The 25,116-nt window shown below is 36.6% G+C and overlaps 2 protein-coding genes across 2 annotated transcripts in view; both read left to right on the top strand.

Annotated features, from left to right (window-relative positions):
• Positions 1-24,544, top strand: part of LOC123565975 (probable ATP-dependent RNA helicase DDX49) — a 37,800-nt gene extending 13,256 nt beyond the window's left edge. Inside the window, exons 4-11 of the mRNA XM_045359730.2 lie at positions 1,834-2,012; positions 11,732-11,872; positions 13,124-13,276; positions 14,130-14,227; positions 14,919-14,993; positions 15,985-16,073; positions 18,872-18,943; positions 24,216-24,544. Coding sequence (XP_045215665.2) covers positions 1,834-2,012; positions 11,732-11,872; positions 13,124-13,276; positions 14,130-14,227; positions 14,919-14,993; positions 15,985-16,073; positions 18,872-18,943; positions 24,216-24,521 — 1,113 coding nt within the window. The 3' untranslated portion in view covers positions 24,522-24,544. The remainder of the gene's footprint in view (positions 1-1,833; positions 2,013-11,731; positions 11,873-13,123; positions 13,277-14,129; positions 14,228-14,918; positions 14,994-15,984; positions 16,074-18,871; positions 18,944-24,215) is intronic.
• On the top strand, positions 4,619-10,563 carry LOC123564911 (uncharacterized protein KIAA1958-like). The gene is made up of 3 exons (XM_053550292.1): positions 4,619-5,600; positions 7,292-7,540; positions 9,530-10,563. The coding sequence occupies exons 1-3, from the start codon at positions 4,867-4,869 to the stop codon at positions 9,987-9,989; spliced, it is 1,443 nt and encodes a 480-aa protein (XP_053406267.1). The 5' UTR covers positions 4,619-4,866; the 3' UTR covers positions 9,990-10,563.
• Positions 24,545-25,116: the final 572 nt, after the last annotated feature.

Raw genomic sequence — 25,116 nt, 5'->3', positions numbered from 1 at the left:
CAATCCATAGACCGATGCTGTACCTACTGAGCTAAGCAGGCAGGTTTTTGAGTGATTCAGGTAGCTTTTGATTTCAGTGCACTATATTAAAATGATGAATACTTAAATATACAACTGAATGATAGAAAACCTGTATAGGTAATGTCATTTTAATTGAAGTAGCTTATCACTTGAGATGATTTTTGAAGTTTTTAGATTTTTGTGCCCCCCTCCATGAGTGGTGGGGGCATATAGATTTGGTCTTGTCCGTGCATCCATGCATCCGTCCGTTCGTCCGAAGTTCGTGGCGCGCCTTGCTCGAAAAGTATTTGATATAATTTGATGAAACCTTGCATGAGTCTTTATCATGATATGAACTTGCGCACCTCCTATTTTTCGTCTGGCTCCGCCCCCTATTTTCAGAGTTATGGCCCCTGAAATAGTCAAAAATGCACATTTTTACCTTGTGACATGCCTAGCTCAAAAAGTATTTGATATAGATTCATGAATCCTTGCAACAGTCTTAATCATGATATGAACTTGCATACCTTTTATTTTTCATCTGGCTCCACCCCCTATTTTCAGAGTTATAGCCCCTGAAATAGTCAAAAATGCACATTTTCACCTTGTGACATGCCTAGCTCAAAAAGAATTTGATATAGATTCATGAAACCTTGCAACAGCCTTAATCATGATATGAACTTGCGCACCTTCTATTTTTCATTTGGGTCCGCCCCCTATTTTCAGAGTTATGGTCCCTGAAATAGTCAAAATTGCACATTTTTACCTTGTGACACGCCTAGCTCAAAAAGTATTTGATATAGATTCATGAAACCTTGCATGAGTCTTAATCATGATATTAACTTGCACACCTCCTATTTTACTTTTGGGTCCGCCCCCTATTTTCAGAGTTATGGCCCCTGAAATAGTCAAAAATGCACATTTTCACCTTGTGACATGCCTAGCTCAAAAAGAATTTGATATAGATTCATGAAACCTTGTGTGAATCTTAGTCATGATATGAACTTGCGCACCTCTTATTTTTTGTTTGGGTCCGCCCCCTATTTTTAGAGTTATGGCCCCTGAAATAGTCAAAAATGTACATTTTCACCTTGTGACACACCTAGCTCAAAAAGTATTTTCTGTGAAATCATTAATATTCGTGGGGGACTAATTTTCGTGGATTTCGTGGTTGATTCAATCCACGAAATTTTATTCCAACGAACAAGTAAAAATTCCATTTACTTTATGTTCAAAAGTTGTAATCAAGAATTCATATCCCCACGAAATTGCCATTTTGGCCAAAACCACGAAATTTCATGCCCACGAAATTAAATGATTTCACAGTAATATAAATGGTTGAAAACTTGCATAAGTCTTTATCATGATATAAACTTGCACACCTCTAATTTTTTGGCTGGCTTCACCCCTATTGTTAAAGTCATGGCCCCTGAAATAGTAAAAAAATGCGCTTTTTCACCTAATTATGTGCCTAGCTCAAAAAGTATTAGATGTAAATTCAGGAAACCTTGCTGGAGTCTTTAACGTGATGTGACCTTGCACACTTGGCATTCTTCTCTGAGAATCTTAGCCCATATTACAGAGTTATGGCCCTTGAAATAGCCAAAATAGTGGATTTTTTTGTTTGTGATGCTCATAGCTCAAGAAGTATAGGGCCTAGAATAATGAATCCTTTTCATAAAATATTGTTGATGCTATAACCATCAAGACTGCAAACATTTGAATTATTGCCCCTTATTTGTGACAAATGTACCAGTGTGGGGGGGGGGGGGCACACCCTGTGTCCTACAGACAGATTCTAGTTTAAAGCCTTCGTTCTGCTTGATATTTCAGGTTTTGGATGAAGCAGATAGATTGATAGAAGATGACTATGGGGAACAGTTAGAGACAATATTCAAAGTGTTGCCACGGAAACGCCAGACATTGCTCTTCAGTGCCACAATGACACAGACGTTGCACCAGCTGCAGGAAGTTGCTCTAAATAAACCATTTTTCTGGCAACAGCCATCAGAGTATGTTATTATCAGCCAATTAAATTTAAACAGAATTTTAGTTTAAAGAATTTGTCCTATTTCCTTATCTATCATATGGTCACCTCCTAAAAACATCCGAGTAGAGAGGTTACAATTTCATACTTGTATAGTTGAACATAACTATAGGATTTCATTTTGATTTGCATCTAAGATGTTAAAACTTAGAGTATTTATTTGTACACATTCAAAAAGTATGTGTTTATATAACAGTATAGAAGTCGGTCAACTACAAAAATATTTTAGCCTTTATCCTGCTAAATTTTTAAAATGGATTGGTCTATCATTCAGTTTGGGCAGTTCCATGATCTTGGTCTGCACTGGTTGCAAAGGCAAAATTACTTGCCGCCTGTAGGCTTAAGTTAGAAGACATTCTTGCAACTAACTGTAATTACACTTGACAGCTGGACTCCTCTTCAGTTAATGGATTGAAGTGAAGGGTTATGAAGCAGGGCTTGATTTTGACTCTGTAGAGCACTTGCCTATAGGACAACTTCATCTATAGTTTTACTTGCCCAAACACATTTTTTGGTTGACCAAATGTAACATCATGGTGTAATAAATTATTGCAATTTAGTATAGCAACAAAAACAATAGTAATACTTTATATAATTGTCTGGGAAGGATTCTTGGAAATATGTCTTGGGACAGGGGTCAAATTTAGCAACATTTTCTACTAGCTAAAAGTAGCTAGTGCCCTTTTTGTTCACTAGCTAAAATGAAAAGATACTGGCTAATGTTAAACAATAATATTTAATTACTTTATTAATAAATCACTTAAGTAGCCATGCAGTTACAAAAATTAAGTTCTATTAGCTTGAAATAGCAAGTGCCATTTTTAGCTCACCTGAGCCAAAGGCTCAGGGTGAGCTATTGTGATCACTCACCGTCCGTCCGGCATCCGTAAACTTTTACTTTAAACAACATCTCCTCATAAACCGCTAGGCCAATTTCATCCAAACTTCACAGGAATGTTCCTTGGGTGAAGCTCTACAAATTTTATTCAAAGAATTGAATTCCATGTAGAACTCTGGTTGCCATGGCAACTGAAAGGAAAAATTTTAAAATCTTCTTCTCAAAAACCAGAAGCCCTAGAGCTTATATATTTGGTGTGAAGCATTTCCTAGTGGACCTCTACCAAGTTTGTTCAAATCATGACCCCGTGATCAAAATTGACCCCGCCTGAGGGGTCATATGATTTTTCAAAGGAAAATGTTAAAAAAATCTTCTTCTCAAAAACCAGAAGCCCTAGAGCTTAGATATTTGACATGTGGCATTACCTAGTGGACCTCTACTAAAGTTTTTCAAATCATAACCCCCAGGGTCAATATTGACCCCGCCTCAAGGGTCACTTGATTTTACATAGATTTCTATAGGAAAATCTTCAAAATTTTTAAAAAAATAAACCAGAAGGCCTAGAGCTTAGATATTTGACATGTAGCATTGCCTAGTGGACCTCTACAAAATTTGTTCAAATCATGACCCCCCTGGATTCAAAATTGACCCCGCTCCAGGGGTCACTTGATTTTACATAGGAAAATCTTCAAAAATTTTCTAAAAATAAACCAGAAGGCCTAGAGCTTACATATTTGACATGTAGCATTGCCTAGTGGACCTCTACAAACTTTGTTCAAACATGACCTCCGGGGTCAAAATTGACCCCGCCCCAGGGGCCACTTGATTGTACGTAGGAAAATCTTCAAAAAATTTCTAAAAATAAACCAGAAGGCCTAGATCTTAGATATTTGACATGTAGCATTGCCTAGAAGACTTCTACAAAATTTGTTCAAATCGTGACCCCCCAAAGGTTAATTTGACCCAGCCCCAGGAGTTACTTGAATGTACATAGGGAAATCTTCATAAATTTGCTAAAAATAAACCAGAAGGCCTAGATTTTAGATATTTGATATGTAACATTGCCTAGTAGACTTCTACAAACTTTGTTCAAAGCATGAACCCTGGGGTAAAATTGACCCCGCCCCAGCGGCAACTTAATTGTACATAGGAAAATCTTCCAAAAAATGTCTAGAAAAAAACTAGAAGGCCTAGATCTTAGATATTTGACATGTAGCATTGCCTAGTAGACTTCTGCAAAATTTGTTCAAATCGTGACCCCCCCCCCCCCCCCCCCGGGTTAAATTGACCCAGCCCCAGGAGTTACTTGATTGTACATAGGGAAATCTTCAAAAAAATTCTAAAAATAAACCAGAAGGCCTAGAGCTTTTTTTTTTGACATGTAGCATTGCCTAGAGGACCTCTACAAAATTTGTTCAAATCATGATCCCCGGCATCAGATTGGCCCCGCTCCAGGGATTACTTCATTGTACATAGGAAAATCTTCCAAAAAATGTCTAGAAATAAACTAGAAGGCCTAGAGCTTAGATATTTGGTGTGTAGCATTGCCTAGTGGATCTCGACTAAGTTTGTTCAAATCATGACCCCAGGGTCAAGCTTAAATGCAAATCTTCATAGCAACCATTTAACTAGGTGAGCGATACAGGGCCATCATGGCCCTCTTGTTATCCACTTACAAGCTAAAGTCAAATCCTTCTATGTTAACTTGATGCAAGCTGCAATCATGCATTTTATTTCATGCTTTTCAGTGGTTTACTGAAATATAATGGTAGATTATATCCTGGTAAACCCACAGTGAAATTTATCAAAATATAATTTTCACTGTGCCGGACTACTTTCTTCCCCCAATTGGACACCTCTCTATGTACATGTATATACATGAGGTGACAGGTTGGTTGTAGTAGCTTCCCTTTGTTTACATGTTTGTAACAACAACAACAACACCTGTCAAATCTGACGTCTGCTTTAGTATACAATCAAGATGTCTGTAGAAGAACTGGATCCAGAGGTCTTGAATGACATTTTCACAAATTTCTTTGACCAGGAGGAATATGGAGACTTTCAGGTTGCAGACAGGAACTTTAGACAAGTAGATGCTGACCAGTTTCTTAAAGAAAATGAAAATAAAAATACCCAAAAGAAGACAGAGAGTGACATGAAGTTATTCTTCTCTTTTCTGATGTCAAAAAATGAAATGAGAAAACCAGAATACATTCCCCCATATCAGCTTAATTCATTACTGTGTGAATTTATCTTGGGTGTTACCAAGAAAGATGGCAGGGAATATGAGCCTACCACTTTGCGGGGCTTTATAAGCTCTGTTGACAGATATCTAAAAGCAAGTGACAGCAATGTTGCCATATTCAAGGACAGAGAATTTTCCAAAACACGAGCTGTCCTTTCAAGAAAACAGCAACAGCTGAAAGGCCAGGGACTTGGCAATAAGCCGAGAGCTGCAGAAACCATGACAGAGTCTATCATTGACCAGATGCATGAAGCCAGGACACTAGGTGACTACACTCCAAGGTCTTTGTTACACTCCATGTGGTTTGTATGCACAAACCATTTTGGAATGCGGACAGGCAAAGAATGCCGTGATCTCTGCTGGGGAGATATTCATCTTAGAATGGACGAAACTTCTGGTGAGGAGTATCTTATATATGACCAAGAGAGACAAACCAAAACCAGATCTGGTTCAAATCCTCGGGACATTAGGTACGTTTCAATTGCATTTTTATTTAATGGCTTTATTACACTCCCGCAACGTCGAACATGTGATAAATAGCGGATATTACATGAGTGTCTTCTCATATTGAATTTATTAAACTCGTTGAATAAAATGATAAAATGCGAGGCTCTGCCGAGCATTTTATCAATTTTATTCAACGAGTTTAATAAATTAAATGTCGAAAGACACAAATGTAATATTCTTTTCATCACATGTTAGCTATTCATGTCGAAACATCAAAAATTCAACTTTCTTTTACTATACAAATAAGTCAATTTGTCCAGCGTCTCCTATACTGTAAACGACGTCGACGTCAAAGCGTTATTACACTAGTGTATTATCATTTTTATTTAATGGCTTTATTACACTCCCGCAAAGTCGAACATGTGATAAAGTAATTTAATTCATATACAGTAGATCTACCATAATTTTTGTGTTGTTTTTTTCAGTGTCACTGAATGAGCACTAAAATTAGTAATTTCAAAATTTGTGTCACAAATTGAAATATCTCATTCTTCCACTGATATTTCTTTTCGGTTTATTTCATGCACAAAATGCTTTAAATATTTTGTATTTTTGATACCATCTTAAAATATCTTTAAAATTGCACAAGCTTTCCTTGTGAAAATGTGAAATCTGTGAAATAAAAAAAAAAATATATGTGAAATCTGATATTACACGAGTGTCTTTTCATATTGAATTTATTAAACAAGTTGAATAAAATAATAAAATGCGAGGCTCTGCAGAGCATTTTATCAATTTTACTCATCGAGTTTAAAGGCACTGACCTCCAGATTTGGATAAATAATATTTTTTCTTTCAAATTGAACTTTGGTCATATTACGAACATTAGAATATGAGTTTTTGTTTCTAAAATAATTTAAAAATCCTATTCAAGAAAAAAAGATGACCGTCTCGGCAATCGAACCCCGGACAACCACGGCAATAAAGACATTTTCCCGTCTTCGTAACCAATAAAGCTATTGAGGAATTAGTGAGTTATGATTTCAAAATACAGATTTTTATAATTGAGACAGTTTACCTGGAGTAATGCGTTACAAACGCATTTCGATTTTCATCGTAAAAAGTAGAAAAAACAGCAAATTCTAATGTGTTTCCGTAACATGATATAGTTTGTCAGTAATTAAGTTTTAACCCTTCTTAAGAAATATAGCATTTATTTCCAGATATCTAAAAAATCTTTTAGTAGACTAGTAGAATGATCTGGAGGCCAGTCCCTTTAATAAACTCAATGTGGAAAGTCACAAATGTCATATTCTTTTTTCCCCACATGATAACCTTCCCTGGCGAAACATCAAAAATTCTACTTTCTTTTACTAGATTATATGAATAAGTCAATTTGACTAACGTCTCCTATACTATAAACAACGTCCACGCGTTTACTGAAATATAATGGTAGATTATTTGTAATGATAACGATAAACAACAAAACAGCTATCCAAACTGGGATTCGAACCCAGGCCTACTGCTACTTAGTAACAGCCGTCCTTCCGCTAGACTATTTGGATGCACAACTGTTGTATGTTGCTACAATCACCATTACGATTTAGAGTTTTAGACTTGCATTTTTTCTGTAAAATGTCTGTCAAAAGGTTAGAGACTGTAATAAAGATAAATGTTTTAATGATGTATAACAGTGTAAATTTCATTACTTCAGAGGTACAAAACCCAAAGCCTATGCCACTGCTGACGCCCAGAGAGATCCTGTACATCTGTACAAGCTGTACAGCCAGAAACGACCGGACGAAATGTGCAAACCTGACAGCCCATTCTTCCTTACACCAAATGATAAACCACAGAGATGCTGGTTCAAAAAAACCCCACTTGGAATAAATAAACTTTACAACATTATGAGAGACATGAAGGCTGAAGCAGGAATTGAAAATCCCAGAATAACGCCTTACAGGTGTGCATATTATACATCTATATTCTTATTTTATGCTTTTCCATGGTTTATCTAGATATAATAAATGAACAGCTGAAAATATCCTGATATAGCAACGTTTTATAAGCCTGATTTTATAGCCGATATTGTTCTGAGTTCCAAACTGAAAATTTTTCCCCCCATTTTTCTGCAAACATTTTCAATTCAGAGCTTTAAAACGACAGTTTTACTGGAATGTCAAGTACGTAAACTATAAGCCGTCATATGGATACTAAAACTTTTTCCGACAATCAAAAAAATTCAAATCTGACATCTATTGATCTTTTCTTTCCTTTTAAAATTCATTTCTGTAAAAAAGAAACACCCTAAAACTGTAAAATATCTACTTTTGAAATACCCTTACCAAAGTCATACCTGCATTAATTCAGTATATTTAAAGTAGTTTGATAACAAGAATCTTCAAGTACTTATCAGACTGTAAGCCCAGGCCTCCAGATAATTTTTCATGCAATTAGTGTTTCAATTCTTTGTTTTTTCACAACCAAATTCAATCAGTATTAGTTTTGCATCGCAAACATTTAATCTTTCTTAGTTAGTTTTTTTTTTTTTTTTTTGCTGGAGGGAGTGCATCTATCATTTTTTGTCCGTTTTCAATGACTTTAGTAATTTTTCTGTTACGTTTTAGTATTTCGCTATTCATCATGGGCTATTTCCAACCAGAATCAATGACATTTGTTATGATGTCCGGTACAATTCCACCTGCGATTTCTTCATTAAGATTTTTTCCGTTCTTGTCATAAAATTAACCATAGAAGGACATGCACTGTCAGTTTGATGCTTTGCTCATCCTCGCTTTCTTACTGCCGACGTCATATTCGCAATTTCTTAGAAGGTGATATCATTCTAGCAAGCTAATAAATGGCACGATTAAGATTTTATCGCTGACTTGAATTAGCCGTGAAATTAAGAAAATTTTAGTAATAAGTTCCCAAACATGGTTTATCGTAGAATAACCCGTGTTTTCTGTGTTCTTATGCGTACATGTAAGAATGTATCAAGAAGGCCGTATTATTTTAAATACTGTTTCGCATAAGAACGAAAAACTCGTGTTATTCTACGATAAATCACACTTGGGAACTTGTTATTTCGATTCTAACACTACATACTAGTATCAACAGTGTAAGAAAAAAACTACTTTTTACAACCGTGCTATGCACCTGGATCGGTAACGTCACTGCACGCGAGTGGTTTATTTAAGAAATAATATATCTCATCGGTGATTTGTCGCTGAATAAATCACTGTTTGGAGTTCAGATGCGAAGGAATTATATCACGAGGGCGGAGCCCGAGTTGTATAATACTACGCAGCTGAACGACAAACACTGATTTATTCAAGAGCAAATCACTAAATGAGATGTATTATTTTGATTCTAACACGTTACCAAGGACGGGACACCTGCACTTTACCAGTACGCACATTAAATAAACACTCCCCATTTATTCTTATGGGGGCTACTGCCCCCACACCCCCGTTTTTCTGTTTTCTTTAATGAATAGATTATTGTTACAATTTATTTAAATGATTGTAACGAGCACATCCTACCTTTTACAATCCTAGCAAAAAGTGCGTACCAGTAAAGCGCATTCTAGCCCCAAGGACTTTAAAGTACATCTTTGCCGGCATTCATTAATTATTTGCCCGTTTTCAATCGGTTTCTTTCTAGCGCGCTGCTACGCCGTTTGACGCAATAATTGTGACGTCAGAACAGTGAATTGTTGTTTGATAATTCACTGATTCCAGCCTTCTTTGTTTAATAGTAAAATGAATCGGATCGTGTTAGAATGCAGAATGAGAATAACCCGAGAGCCCTCCCATGTCAGCCAACTTAGAAAAACGAACTTATGCCTGCATACTTATTCTAAAGAAAATGCACTTGTACAAAATAATTTATGCCTTCAAATAATTTCATAGGTCAATGATATGAAAATTCCATTCATTTTTTTTTTCAGCTCCAGAAAACATCTGGTTCAAACTCTAAACGATGCTGGGGTCCCTGCCAACCAAATCATGCAAATTTCTGGTCACAAGAATGTGAATTCTATAAACAACTACAGTAAAATCAACAACGACCAGTCGAGAAATATTTCTAAAATACTGTCGAATCAGAGAAATGAAACCAACCTTCAAACTCAAGGAAGTGGTGCTGCCAGTGCTCCGGAGCCATGGACTGGGCCTTTCGGATCCAATCGCTCTCGCAGTCTTTTTGCAAGCAGCACTTTCCACGGACCTGTGACTTTCAATTTCCACAGTACATCTGTATCGGAAACACTGTCACAAATGTCCACAGTTAACGTAGGCCGAAGTAATGCAACTGCTGAAGAGTCCGTTTCCAACATGCTCGATTCGCCAGTTGCCACTGCCAGACCATTCAAACGAATAAGAATGATTCCAGAAAGTGACAGTGACTAACTGTAACACTCACGACACGAGAGTTTACATATAAGTCCATTTAAAATCCCACTGTTACACTGTTCGTATTGTTTCTCCAGTTATTTGTTCTAACTGTTTACCGATTGACTGAAGTAAAACAAAATGGCGGACTCGAATTTTGACAAGCGCAAGTGCGCGTATCTGCGCGTATGAATTTCACACATTGTTTGTTTAAATATATCTGAAGTTACATGAATAAAATTTTTGAAGTACCAAATATATTATTTATATCCCTTACAATAAATTAATCTCCTTTCTTCTGTTAGACAAAACACAACCTGGACCAAATTTGTAGAACTATTTGGGACGCATAACACAGCGCTGACAGTCGTAAACAGTGGGGCTCCCTGCGGGGGAATTTTTAAAAAGTAAAACGATTTTATAAAAGAAACCACTGAATAAGCATGAAATAAACAGAAAATTTGTTTGTTTCGGTGAAAGATCGAAATTTATTTCATCTCGTGAACATCACATGTTAATATTTTCACTCGTGGCTTCGCCACTCGTGAAAATATTCATGTGATGTTCACTCGATGAAATAAATTTTCGATCTTACACCGAAACAAACAAATATCCTCTATATATCAGAGTTTTGTTGAACAATGAAATATCATTTCTAAACATAAATGATAACATTCCTTTCATGCAGAAAAATGTATACTTGCAGAACAAACTTTATTCAAGCTTTGAAGACATTTGCTTAGTATATTATTGACTGGCTGAAATTAGCTAGTACATTCCAAACCCACTAGCTATTCTCAAATTCCACTAGCATTTAGCTTGCATGCTTGTCTAAATTTGAACCCTGTGGGATTCATATAATTTATTATGTCACTTGTCCAATTTGCAATTGACACTGCCTCGGTAGTCTAGTGGTAGAGCATCCGCTTCGAGTGTGGGAGGTTGTGCGTTCGATCCCCGGCAGCGTCATACCAAAAACGTAAAAAATGGTACTAGTAGCTTCCTCGCTTGGCGCTCAGCATTAAGAGGATAGTGCTAGGACTGGTCAGCCCGGTGTCAGTATAATGGGACTGGGTGGGGTATCATGTCACGTGTCTACGGCGTGATATTCCAGTGATGCAGCACTATAAAGTTGGGCATTGTGCTCACTGCTAAAGGTAGACACCGTCGTTCATATGACTGAAAAATTGTTGAAAAAGACGTTTAACCCGAACACACACACACACAATGTGCAATTGAGCAGGATATTTTGCCTGCCTACCCTCCAGTTATACCTTCCCTGTGCAATAAGGTGGTCCTTAAGGTCAAGCCCTGTGGAGACCATTGTCAGAGTCCCGAGGCCGTATTCATCAGTACATTAAGTCTGAGATTTAGACTTGTATTTCAAAATGCTTAATTTTCTGTCTACTTTGTCATTGATAAATTAGCACAGATTTTAATGAAACTTTGCATAAATGTACATTCTGCAGTAACAGACAGCTCTACAAAATTTCATCAGTGTTGTTTGCTATAAACAAAGTTATGGCAAATTGAATATTTGAGATTTGGCAGTCTTACTTTTAGACAGATGTAAATGAATAATGTCGCCATATCTAAAATAATAGCTGTATTCAGTGTAATGTCTATATATATCAGTTTTTACTGCTTTACCCAGCAAAAAAAATCTGATTTACCCAACATTATAGATTTTAACTCTACATAATAGCCTCAGTCAGCATGATGGGGATCATCTAGAATATACATGTACTTGTTTATTTCAGAGTTGCGACTGTGGAGCAGTTAAAGCAGTATTATGTTTTGATGTCGGCAGATGTAAAAGATGCCTATATGATGCACGTGTTGGATATGTACTGTGAGGCCCATCCTAAATCCTCAATAATGATCTTCACATCAACTTGCAAGTAAGCTACTTCATTGTTAGTGACTTTAAGCGACTTGGCTTTAGATGTATGCCATTTTTTTTTAAAGATTGAGAAAAGGCTTTTTAGGTGTGTGTATATGTAAACTAATGTGTTTGACAATGAGAAACAAGGGAAAAAAACAATTTGGAAACTTATCGAAAACATTGAATAAGTGATTTTTAACTAGGTTTTTAGCAATGTCTTTTGGGTGGTTGGTCAGTAGAAGGCATCATGATTTTCATTACTATTCAGTATAGTTTGGGTTCAGAAATTGAAATGAAACTTGGTCTACTGTAAAATCATTTAATTTCGTTGGCATGCAATTTCGTGGTTTTGGTCAAAACTGCTATTTCTTGGGGAAATGAATTCATGGATTTCAATTTTTGAGCATAAAATGAATGGGTATGTTACTTGTTCGTTGGGATTAAATTTCGTGGATTTATTCAACCACGAAATCCACGAAAATTAGACCCCCACGAATATTAATGATTTCACAGTATTTTTAGCTTACAGTAAGACCAAGGCTGGGATTGCATTTAGGATTAGTGGAATCGAGATCAAATTCTCAGTTTCTAAAATGATTTAAAAAAAATTTCTGTTCATTAACTTTAGTTTGGATTAATATATTGAAATTAAACTGGGCATAAAGGTAGTTCAAAGAAAACTGAAGGCTTCAGTTACATATTGGTCAGTGGGGTCAAGTTCAAGGTCATCATAACTTAATTAATGTGTGAACTTTGACCCACTGTTTTGCAGTGGCAAAAGGCATTGGCTTTTTGATTGTAGACATTTTGGAGGACAGCAGACAAGTAGTGGTTTTAATCCTTGTTAGGAAATGAGATATTACAATTTAACTTAGTACATAGGTAACTTTATAGGACAGAAAGGTTGGGGATTATTTTTTGGCTACTAGGGTCAGTGTCAATCTAAGGTCAAGGACACTGTTGCTAGAAATAAAAACAATTAGAAAAAGAAATTTCCATGTCTCATGTTTGTTCATACTTTCAGAAGTGTCTCATGTTTACTTCTTTCGGAAATCTTTGTTGTACTAGTATTTTGTAAGATTTCGTTCATCAATAAATTAAACCAATGGCAATTTTCATAAAATACTACTTTCAACATTGCATAATTTTCTAAATGACCTCATTTTTACCAGAAAATCGAAGAGTCATTTTAAATATGGATTTAGATGAGTATGTAAATTAGAATCTATAATTAGAAATTCAATATACATATATTCTATTGATACAGGTATACACAGATACTTGGCATGATCTGTCAGGAACTGGGATTTGACTGTGTTGTTCTTCACTCGTTGATCAGACAGAAAGAACGTCTTGCAGCTCTTGCAAAATTTAAATCTAATCAAGTGAAGATTCTCATTGCAACTGATGTTGCTTCTAGGTAAATATTAGTTTGTTTGTTGTCAGCTCATAGGCACCAAGAGTTCAGGATGAGCAAGAGAAGGAAGGTCCGTCGTAGATCATCTGATGTCCACAATTTTACTTATTATAAATGTCTGTGTTCCCTAAAACTGCTGGTCAGAATTTCATCAAACTTTGTTGTCTCCTGGCATGGACTTCTCAAGATTTTGTAACTGATTCTTTTTGATGCCCATAGTGCCCATAGGATTCACAAGGGCTAAAGAAAAGAGATAAAACTTGAACATCTTGTCATGAAATGTTTGATAGAATGTCTACTACATTCTGTTAAGGACCTCTCTGCTACAAGAGTCAGAATTTTTAGCTTGTCTGATTTTTGGAAAAAAAACCTAAGAGCTATAATTGTCTTCACTTGATCGTCAGCATCATTAAAATTTTTATGTAGGTCCACCTTTTTTCAAAAAATTGTAGGAGCTAAGGCTTTGAAACTTTGCACACTTGTTTATCATTCATTAGATGACTATGTAGGCCAAGAGCCATAACTCTGATATGCATTTTGTCTGAATTATGGCCCTTCTTATACTTAGAAAATTAGAGTTTTTTTAGTAAGAATTTTTGTTTAGGTCACCTTTTCTCAAAAACTATAAGAGTTACAGCTTTTAAACTTTGCACACTTGTTTATCATCATTAGTTTACTATGTAGGCCAAGAACCATAACTCTAACCTGCATTTTGTCAGAATTATGACCCTTTTTGGTCTAAGAAAATCTGAACTGTAACTCTTTTCTTACATATTGTCCAGCACTTGCAGAAAAGTGATAGCACTCACAGGCGGTGCTCTTAAACAGAATTATGATTATGTTGTTTACATTACAGAGGTTTGGATATTCCAACAGTGGACCTGATCATCAACCACAATATTCCAAACAAACCAAAAAATTATATCCACAGAGTAGGTCGCACAGCAAGAGCAGGTAAAAAAACTTGATGATATATGGTTCTAGTCACTTTCTTTATATTACTTGTCCCTCACAACTTGGGACATGCACCTTTCTAGCATCGTATTTGTTCATGCGCTAGCGTCGTATTTGTTCATGCGCTAGCGTCGTATTTGTTCATGCGCTAGCGTCGTATTTGTTCATGCGCTAGCGTCGTATTTGTTCATGCGCTAGCATCGTATTTGTTCATGCGCTAGCATCGTATTTGTTCATGCGCTAGCATCGTATTTGTTCATGCGCTAGCATCGTATTTGTTCATGCGCTAGCGTCATATTTGTTCATGCACTGTGAATGAGCTATCAAGCTGGCTTCTGGAAGGCAAGTGATTTGTCCTATGTGTTTGGCTATATTTGATTTTATGTTGAATGATGAGCAGGTGTCTAAATTAGTAATTCTATGAATACTAAAACTGAACATAGTGTTTATCTGTTAGCAGTTTGATCAAATGATTTTTTATGAAATTCTATGTGGAAAATACTAAAATTTTGTCTGGCAAATAGACAGCCAATATTATTGTCCTTCAGTTTCTATTCAGAAATTGAAATATTAAGTAAAACAATGTTTTCTTCAGACACCTTGTATACAGAATATGTGTATAGTTGGTGTTTGATGTAACAGATAGTAGTTTGTATGAAATTAATTTTGATTGTTCTGGTCATGTTTTCAGGCAGAGGGGGTACAGCAGTTTCCTTGGTAACACAGTTTGACATAAAACTGGTTCATGCTATAGAAGCTATCATAAGTAAGTTTTGTTATTCTGTTTATAAACCACTTATATAATGATTTCTTTCACAGTGATACATTAGAAAAGATTTCTTTGTTGTTAATCATACAGATTAGTGTGGTATTTAAGTATTCTGTAAATAGATTGCAGCTAAGTTTACTCATGATGTGATCTCCATGGCTGAGTGGTTTAGGGTATTTACGTGGAATAACTAGCCTCTTGCTCAGAGCTGGGAAGTGAACTTTTTTCATGTAATAATGTGAGGAAGCCATCCAGCTTCCTTAACAATTAAAAAAGTTTCAAAGTTTCCATATGGTCTAATCTGTGTATGTTAGACTTAAAACTTAGAAAAAAATGAACATTAATATAAAACATTTCAGTCTTTAAAAACAGTTTTAGAGCCCTGCCTTAGTCATTTGTTTTTGGTAAAAAGTGTTTTTTTATGAAAACAAGTTATTAGATACACTACTCCACTTTCATAATCGGTCACAAGGTCTAGTAGGATATTGCATAAAGCAAGTGTGCTGCACATGTTGTGAAAATGTAATATCTGGTGTTACAAGTGAAAGATATTTCAACTGGTCTTAACATGTAAAAAAAAAATTTCTTTTTATAAAATTTCTTGTTCTTTAAAATGGATTTAACCAAATTTTACACATTTAACATTACTCAGTGTCAAAGTAAAGTCATGAGATCGTGTTAAAATTTGGAAAAAGTGTAAATAATTCTGTGGGATTCTTAACTTTCTTTTGCATTTTATGATCATGGTGGAGTCTGTATCTTTATGTTTATATAGGTTTTTATATTCATTTTGACTGCTGTATATTTTGGAAAGAAAGCTGTGTTGGATTATTTACATTTCATATTCTTTCATATTTTTGCATTCAAGTGTAGTTCCATAACAGAAAAAATTATGAAGTGAAAATTTCACTGTTTGAAACAGTGGAAGTTCCAAATGTAATTTGTGGTAAAATTTCAATAAAGCACTGAAACATTATGTTTGCAACAGATACAAAGCTTGAAGACTATCCCACACATGAGAAGGAGGTCATGAAGATACTAACTGAAGTTGCTGTGGCACGTAGAGAGGCAGAAATTGTATGTATATTTCACAATGTAACTAGTTAAGTCATTCTATCCAGTAAATATATCTAAATAAATCTACCTAACCAATAAATGAAAAATGCACAGAGTTTAAAGGATAGAATGGCAGCTCTTTAACTTGGCAGTTTGAAATGTTAAGTATGAAGGAAAATAAATTATTTGAACACCAAAATAAGAGTACCATTTCTAACCATTTAGAGTGTCTGAATTTATTACACTAATATGTCTTCCAATAACATTTGTAGCATTGTATCAGCCTGTGCAAGGAAACAAACTTTTCAAAAGAATATGTTGTAGTAGTGAATCATGTTCAACCAAGAAATCTTTAGTTTGAATCCAAAGAAGTCCACAACTGTTTCTCTTAGAAAACACATGTTCTGATTTATCCCTGGCAGTGAATTTAAACCTTGTGATCTAGACCACAAGTTTAAAGAAGTTTTCTGCTCAAACCAGCTGAAGTAAATTAGTATTGACAGGAAATATCTTAAGTTATTTACAGTGTAAATGTTTTTAGCTCACCTGTCACAAAGTGACAAGGTGAGCTTTTGTGATCGCGCGGTGTCCGTCGTCCGTCGTCCGTCCGTGCGTCCGTAAACTTTTGCTTGTGACCACTCTAGAGGTCACATTTTTCATTGGATCTTTATGAAAGTTGGTCAGAATGTTCATCTTGATGATATCTAGGTCAAGTTCGAAACTGGGTCACGTGCCATCAAAAACTAGGTCAGTAGGTCTAAAAATAGAAAAACCTTGTGACCTCTCTAGAGGCCATATATTTCACAAGATCTTCATGAAAATTGGTCAGAGTGTTCACCTTGATGATATCTAGGTCAAGTTCGAAACTGGGTCACGTGGGGTCAAAAACTAGGTCAGTAGGTCTAAAAATAGAAAAACGTTGTGACCTCTAGAGGCCATATTTTTCATGAGATCTTCATGAATGTTGGTCAGAATGTTCACCTTGATGATATCTAGGTCAAGTTCGAAACTGGGTCACGTGGGGTCAAAAACTAGGTCATTAGGTCTAAAAATAGAAAAACCTTGTGACCTCTCTAGAGGCCATATTTCTCAATGCATCTTCATGAAAATTGGTCAGAATGTTCATCTTGATGATATCTAGGTCAAGTTCGAAACTGGGTCACGTGGGGTTAAAAACTAGGTCAGTAGATCTAAAAATAGAAAAACCTTGTGACCTCTCTAGAGGCCATATTTTTCATGAGATCTTCATGAATATTGGTCAGAATGTTCACCTTGATAATATCTAGGTCAGGTTCGAAACTGGGTCATGTGGGATCAAAAATTAGGTCAGTAGATCTAAAAATAGAAAAACCTTGTGACCTCTCTAATGGCCATATTTCTCAATGGATCTTCATGAAAATTGGTCAGAATGTTCACCTTGATGATATCTAGGTCAAGTTTGAAACTGGGTCATGTGCGGTCAAAAACTAGGTCAGTAGGTCTAAAAATAGGAAAACCTTGTGAGCTCTCTAGAGGCGATATTTTTCAATGGATCTTCATGAAAATTGGTCAGAATGTTTACCTTGAAGATATCTAGGTCAAGTTTGAAACTGGGTCACGTGGGGTTAAAAACTAGGTCAGTAGATCTAAAAATAGAAAAACCTTGTGACCTCTCTAGAGGCCATATTTTTCATGAGATCTTCATGAATATTGGTCAGAATGTTCATCTTGATGATATCTAAGTCAGATTCGAAACTGGGTCACGTGGGGTCAAAAACTAGGTCAGTAGGTCTAAAAATAGAAAAAACCTTGTGACCTCTCTAGAGGCCATATTTCTCAATGGATCTTCATGAAAATTGGTGAGAATGTTCAGCTTGATGATATCTAGGTCAGGTTCGTAACTGGGTCATGTGCGGTCAAAAACTAGGTCAGTAGGTCGAAAAATAGAAAAACCTTGTGACCTCTCTAGAGGCCATATTTTTCATGAGATCTTCATGAATGTTGGTCAGAATGTTCACCTTGATGATATCTAGGTCAAGTTTAAAAGTGGGTCACATGCCTTCAAAAACTAGGTCATTAGGTCAAATAATAGAAAAACCTTGTGACCTCTCTAGAGGCCATATTTTTCAATGGATCTTCATGAAAATTGGTCAGAATTTTTTATCTTGATGATATCTAGGTCACATGTGCTCAAAAACTAGGTCACTATGTCAAATAATAGAAATAACGATGTCATACTCAGTTGAACACTGGGTCATGTGGAGATAGGTGAGCGATTCAGGACCATCATGGTCCTCTTGTTTCTAGACAGTAAAATCTGTTCTGGGAATATAGCTTAGAACTGAGACCAGCATCAAACATCTTAAAATTTTGAAATTAAGCATTGGCAAAGTGATATTTTGGGACAGGTCTCTTAGACACCATTTTTAACCAGGTTTTCCTAGAAAACCAAACAGTTTATTAGACTGGGTTATGTCGTTAGATGGGCCCCGGGTGGCAGTTTTGGTTTCCGCACAAAAACTTTAGTTTTGAACAAGCTATAGACACCAAACTTTGCCTGTAGATAGATGGTAAGGAGACGAAGGTTGGGATTGCATTTGGGGTCATTTAGGTCAAGGTCACTGTTGCTAGAAATAGAAAAAATGGTTTCCGCTCAATAACTTTAGTTTGCATTGATGTATTGAAATTAAACTTGGCCTATAGGTAGCTTATAGAAAAAAACATAGATTTTTTCTCTAAAAATAGATTTGTTTCTCAATGTGATCATCAAAAAGGTGGTTTCTGCTTTATAATTTTAGTTTGAAATTACTTACTTAAACTAGAGAATAAATTATTTTTAGAGACTTGATGAGAGAGACTTTGGCCAACAGAAGGAAATAAACAAGAGGAAAAAGCTGATTCAAGAAGGAAAGGTTAGTGAACTTACATTGGATTGAAACTTCACACAAGATATTCTTCTCATCAAAAGTACTTACAAACCCAAGTTTGAGAACTCTTACAGTGTAATCAGGGAATCACGCTAGTTTTTTTTCCAAATTCTGCAGCTTTCTGGGTTGTACACGCAACATCCTTCACTGTTGGCATGCACTCATGAAATTTAAAAGCACATACAGAGCAAAAACAGCAAAGTAAAATAATTTTGCGTAAGGATGATGTTTTGTTGACAAGACTGCTTTCCCTTTGGTCACATGATTATATGACTTATTTACTGGTCTAATTAATGCACCCTGTGACCTATTTTGATTTACTTTAGATGAAATTTGTGAGTTTCACGCTTAAAAAATCATCAACTATCCATCTTTTTCTTAAAAGTAAATGTTCTGTAATTATATGTTGTTTGATTTTTACTACAGAAATAATGATTTTAACAACTTATCGGCTTTTTTCTAATGTGTTGTGAATTGACAGTTTTCGTCTATGCTACCATGCAACACAGAGAGCGCTATACTGCAGATGAAAAATCAGTATGTTGAAAAGAAAGAGAATCATTGATTTTTTTTCCAAACTTCACAGTCAAAACCACAAAACTTCAGTTTGAAGGTTTCCTGTGAGAGTTTGATGCTAGTGAAGTATCAGTAGGATGTCTAAAATGACAAATTAGTCAATAGTGAGACAAGCTGTTACCTGTTAACAAATCATTGCCTGCTTTGCCTGTTTATATCACATCTTGCACACTCTGAAGAGTATCCCCCTTGTTTTGGAAAAATCCCCTTGTTTGAGACTAAGAGGGGATTGCCCTTGCCGCCCCCCCCATTTTTTCAATTTCTGGAATAAACATCTTGTTTTGAAATTAATTGTCTCCCCCCTCTGGGGGAGACATATTGTTTTTGCCCTGTCTGTCCTTCTGTCCGTCCGTCACACTTCATCATTTCCGAGCAATAACTGGAGAACCATTTGACCTGGAACCTTCAAACTTCATAGGGTTGTAGGGCTGCTGGAGTAGACGACCCCTATCGTTTTTGGGGTCACTCCGTCAAAGGTCAAGATCACAGGGGCCTGAACATTGAAAACCATTTCCGATCAATAACTAGAGAACCACTTGACCCAGAATGTTGAAACTTCATAGCATGATTGGTCATGAAGAGTAGATGACCCTTATTGATTTTGGGGTCACTCCGTCAAAGGTCAAGGTCACAGGGGCCTGAACATTGAAAACCATTTCCGATCAATAACTAGAGAACCACTTGACCCAGAATGTTGAAACTTCATAGGATGATTGCTCATGAAGAGTAGATGACCCCTATTGATTTTGGGGTCACTCCGTCAAAGGTCAAGGTCACGGGCCTGAACATTGAAAACCATTTCCGATCAATAACTAGAGAACCACTTGACCCAGAATGTTGAAACTTCATAGCATGATTGGTCATGAAGAGTAGATGACCCCTATTGATTTTGGGGTCCCTCGATCAAAGGTCAAGGTCACAGGGGCCTGAACATTGAAAACCATTTCCGATCAATAACTAGAGAACCACTTGACCCAGAATGTTGAAACTTCATAGGATGATTGGTCATGAAGAGTAGATGACCCCTATTGATTTTGGGGTCACTCCGTCAAAGGTCAAGGTCAGAGGGGCCTGAACATTGAAAACCATTTCCGATCAATAACTAGAGAACCACTTGACCCAGAATGTTGAAACTTCATAGGATGATTGGTCATGAAGAGTAGATGACCCCTATTGATTTTGGGGTCACTCTGTCAAAGGTCAAGGTCACGGGCCTGAACATTGAAAACCATTTCCGATCAATAACTAGAGAACCACTTGACCCAGAATGTTGAAACTTCATAGCATGATTGGTCATGAAGAGTAGATGACCCCTATTGATTTTGGGGTCCCTCCATCAAAGGTCAAGGTCACAGGGGCCTGAACATTGAAAACCATTTCCGATCAATAACTAGAGAACCACTTGACCCAGAATGTTGAAACTTCATAAGATGATTGTACATGCAAAGTAGATGACCCTATCCATTTTGGGGTCACTCCGTTAAAGGTCAAGGTCAGAGGGGCCTGAACATTGAAAACCATTTCCGGTCAGTAACTTGAGAACCACTTGACCCAGAATGATGAAACTTCATAGGATGATTGGTCATGCAGAGTAGATGACCCCTAACGATTTTGGGGTCACTCTGTTAAAGGTCAAGGTCACAGGGGCCTGAACATGGGAAACCATTTCCAATCAATAACTTGAGAACCTCTCGACCCAGAATGTTGGAACTTCATAGGATGATTGTTCATGACCCCTATTGTTTTTGGGGTCACTCCGTTAAAGGTCAAGGTCACAGGGGCCTGAACATTGATAACCAGTTCTGATCAATAACTTGAGAACCAGTTGACCCAGAATGTTGAAACTTCATAGGATGATTGAACATGCGGAGTAGATGACCCCTATTGATTTTGGGGTCAGTCTATTAAAGGTCAAGGTCACAGTGGCCTGTTCATGTAAATTCATTTTTTGGAAATAACTTGAGAACCACTTGACCTAGAATGTTGAAACTTAATAGGATGATTGGACATGCATAATAGATGACCCCTATTTATTTTGCGGTCACTTTATCAAAGGTCAAGGTCACAGGAGCCTGAACAGTGACTTGAGAACCACTAGGTCAAGAGTGTTGAAATTTAGCGGGATGACTGGACATGCCAAGTAGATGATTCCTATTGCAGCCAACCATCAGTGTCTCTTTGACTTTCACTCCTGACCCCTATTGACTTCTTGCCTATAGGACTTTGCATTGGGGGAGACATGCCCTTTTTTACAAAAGCATTTTCTAGTTCCAATAGATACACTTAGACTCGGACAATTTGATGAATTTTTTGCATGCAAGTTACCATTGCCATACAGTAAATTTAAATATAATAAATTGCAATAAAATGATTCAGGTATGTGTAAGTCTTGACAAGTTATGATCCTTTTTAGCTCGACTATTCGAAGAATAAGTAGAGCTATCCTACTCACCACGGCGTCAGCGTCACACCTTGGTTAAGTTTTTCATACCAGTCCACTTTTTATGCCCCCGAAGGGAGGCATATAGTTTTTGAACCGTCTGTCGGTCTGTTGGTCTGTCGGTCTGTCAGTCTGTCGGTCCGTCCGCAATTTTAGTGTCCGGTCCATATCTTTGTCATCGATGGATGGATTTTCAAATAACTTGGCATGAATGTGTACCACAGTAAGACGACGTGCAGTGCGCAAGACCCAGGTCCGTAGCTCAAAGGTCAAGGTCACACTTAGACGTTAAAGGATAGTGCACTGATGGGCGTGTCCGGTCCATATCTTTGTCATCCATGGATGGATTTTCAAATAACTGGGCATGAATGTGTACCACAGTAAGACGACGTGCAGTGCGCAAGACCCAGGTCCGTAGCTCAAAGGTCAAGGTCACACTTAGACGTTAAAGGATAGTGCATTGATGGGCGTGTCCGGTCCATATCTTTGTCATCGATGGATGGATTTTCAAATAACTTGGCATGAATGTGTACCACAGTAAGACGACGTGCAGTGCACAAGACCCAGGTCCGTACCTCAAAGGTCAAGGTCACACTTAGACGTTAAAGGATAGTGCATTGATGGGTGTGTCCGGTCCATATCTTTGTCATCGATGGATGGAGTTTCAAATAACTTGGCATGAATGTGTACCACAGTAAGACAAAGTGTCGCGCGCAAGACCCAGCTCCGTAGGTCAAAGGTCCTAAACTCTTAACATCGGCCATAACTATTCATTCAAAGTGCCGTCGGGGGCATGTGTCATCATACAGAGACAGCTCTTGTTGACAAAGTCTTTTGAGATAAAGCTTTGAAACTTTCAACACTTGTTTACCATCACCATGTCCAGTTGTAGGCAAGAGTACATAACTCTGTCAAGGATTTTGGCTGAATTATGGCCCCTTTTAAATTAGAAATCTTGGTTAAGTTTTTCATACTAGTTCACATTTTGTGTAAAGTGTTTGACATATGGCTTTGAAACTTTTATCACTTGTTTATTATAACAGTCTCTATCTGTAGGCAAGAGTACATAACTCTGTCAACTATTTTGACTGAATTATGGCCCTTTTTGGACTTGGAAATAGGTACAATTTGTGTAAAAGTCCATGTTTTGGCAAAACTATTTGACCTGTGGCTTTGAAAGTTTGAACGATTTTTCATCATCATGATTTATATCTGTAGGCAAGAGTACATAACTGTGTCAACTATTTTGGCTGAATTATGGCCCTTTTTAGACTTGGAAATTGGTTCAGTTTTTGTGAAAGTCCATGTTTTGTCAAAACTATTTGACATGTGGCTTTGAAACTTTTAACACGTGTTTATCATCATGATTTCGATCTGTAGGCAAGAATACATAACTCTGTCAACTATTTTAGCTGAATTATGGCCCTTTTTGGACTTGATAATTGGTTTAGTTTTCATACCAGTCAATGTTTTGTCGAAGCTATTTGACATGTGGCTTTGAAACTTTTAACACTTGTTTATCACCATGATTCACATCTGTAGGCAAGAGAACATAACTCTGTCAACTATTTTGGCTAAATTTTGTCTCTTTTTGGACTTGGAAATCAGTGAAGTTTTTTGTACCAGTCTATATTATGCCTAACCTGTTTGTCATATGGCTTTGAAACTTTGACCACTTGTTTACCTTTATAGTCTACTTACCTAGGACAAGGACTTGAGCTCAGTTATGGCCCTTTTCTGGACATAGAAATTAGTTAGGTTTCGCATACCATTTGATATTTTGTCTATCAACTGTTTGATATATGGCTTTGACACTTTGAACACTTGCTTACCAACATGGTCACACATTGCATTATAGTGCAAAACTTATCCAAATCCACAAATGCAGGTACATTGTTTGTCTTATTTGTTCCTTTTCTTTTGTCTGAAAATCTCAGGTAATATTTTGACCCTATACTTCTATCAGTGCTTCGAACAGTCGAGCGCACTGTCAACAGACAGCTCTTGTTGAATAGATGAGCACAACATTTAGTAACTTCTAATGAGAAGTATCCAAATTTCACAAATTGTTCTCTTTGATGAACTGATATGGAATACGCAAGTTACATAACTTAATTTTGCTTTTTTTGACTTGGTTTTCATTAATTTAACATTTCTAGTGACAAGCTTTTGAATTGTTGGACGTTTTTGTCCTCCAATAGCTCTTGTTACATCATATTTTACATATATTATAATTTTTAGGACCCAGAAGAAGAAGAGAGAAAAAGGCTAAAGCTAGTCAAACAGAAGTTTAGAAAACACCGAGCAAAGATGCGGGAAAAGGAAGAAAAAATGAAACAGAAAAATGCCAAAGATTTATCAGAGACAGTAGGAACTCCTGGTGAAGCGACAACATCAACCACTGAAACAGAAGGACAGGGGAGACAAAAAGACTCAATCAAAACAGTAATCAGGTTGAAAACAATGGAAACTATTAAAAATAACACAAAGGAAGATTTAAAAAAGAAAATGAAACAAAAGAATGTGAAAATGAAATTAAAATCTTGAATTAAAGGCTTTTGAAAGGATAATATGTCATTTTCTTTGATGATGTAACTTTGAGGTTTATTGGTATTTTTGAAGTGAGCATGTGACCTAATGGTTAAATGACTTTGGGCTACTTTGTCCTCATCTGTTTTTAGCTCACCTGTCACATAGTGGCATGGTGAGCTTTTGTGATCAAACTTGTCCGTTCGTTGTCTGCCCACAATTTCTTGTGAACATGATAGAGACCACATTTTGCAATCAATTTTAATCAAACTTGCACACAACTTGTATTGGCATAATATCTCAGTTCCTTTCGAAAACAGGCCAGAGTCTTCATGGGTTCTAGAGTTATGGCCCCTTTAATGGCAAATATTTGCTATTTTGGCTTGTGAACACGATATAGACACATTTTGCAATCAATTTTAATCAAACTTGCACACAACTTGTATTGGCATAATATCTCGATTCCTTTCAAAAACTGGCTAGATCCCATCATGGCTGATAGAGTTATGGCCCCTTAAAACATCAAAATTTGCAATTTTGGCCTTTGCAGCCATATAGAAACTTCATTTATGGTTTGATTTAATACAAACTTGCAAAATATCTTTAACAATAA

Source organism: Mercenaria mercenaria, chromosome 8 (genome assembly GCF_021730395.1).
Source record: "Mercenaria mercenaria strain notata chromosome 8, MADL_Memer_1, whole genome shotgun sequence".
In the NCBI taxonomy this organism is placed as follows: Eukaryota; Metazoa; Mollusca; class Bivalvia; order Venerida; family Veneridae; genus Mercenaria; species Mercenaria mercenaria.
This window is presented reverse-complemented; position numbering and strand designations above follow the sequence as displayed.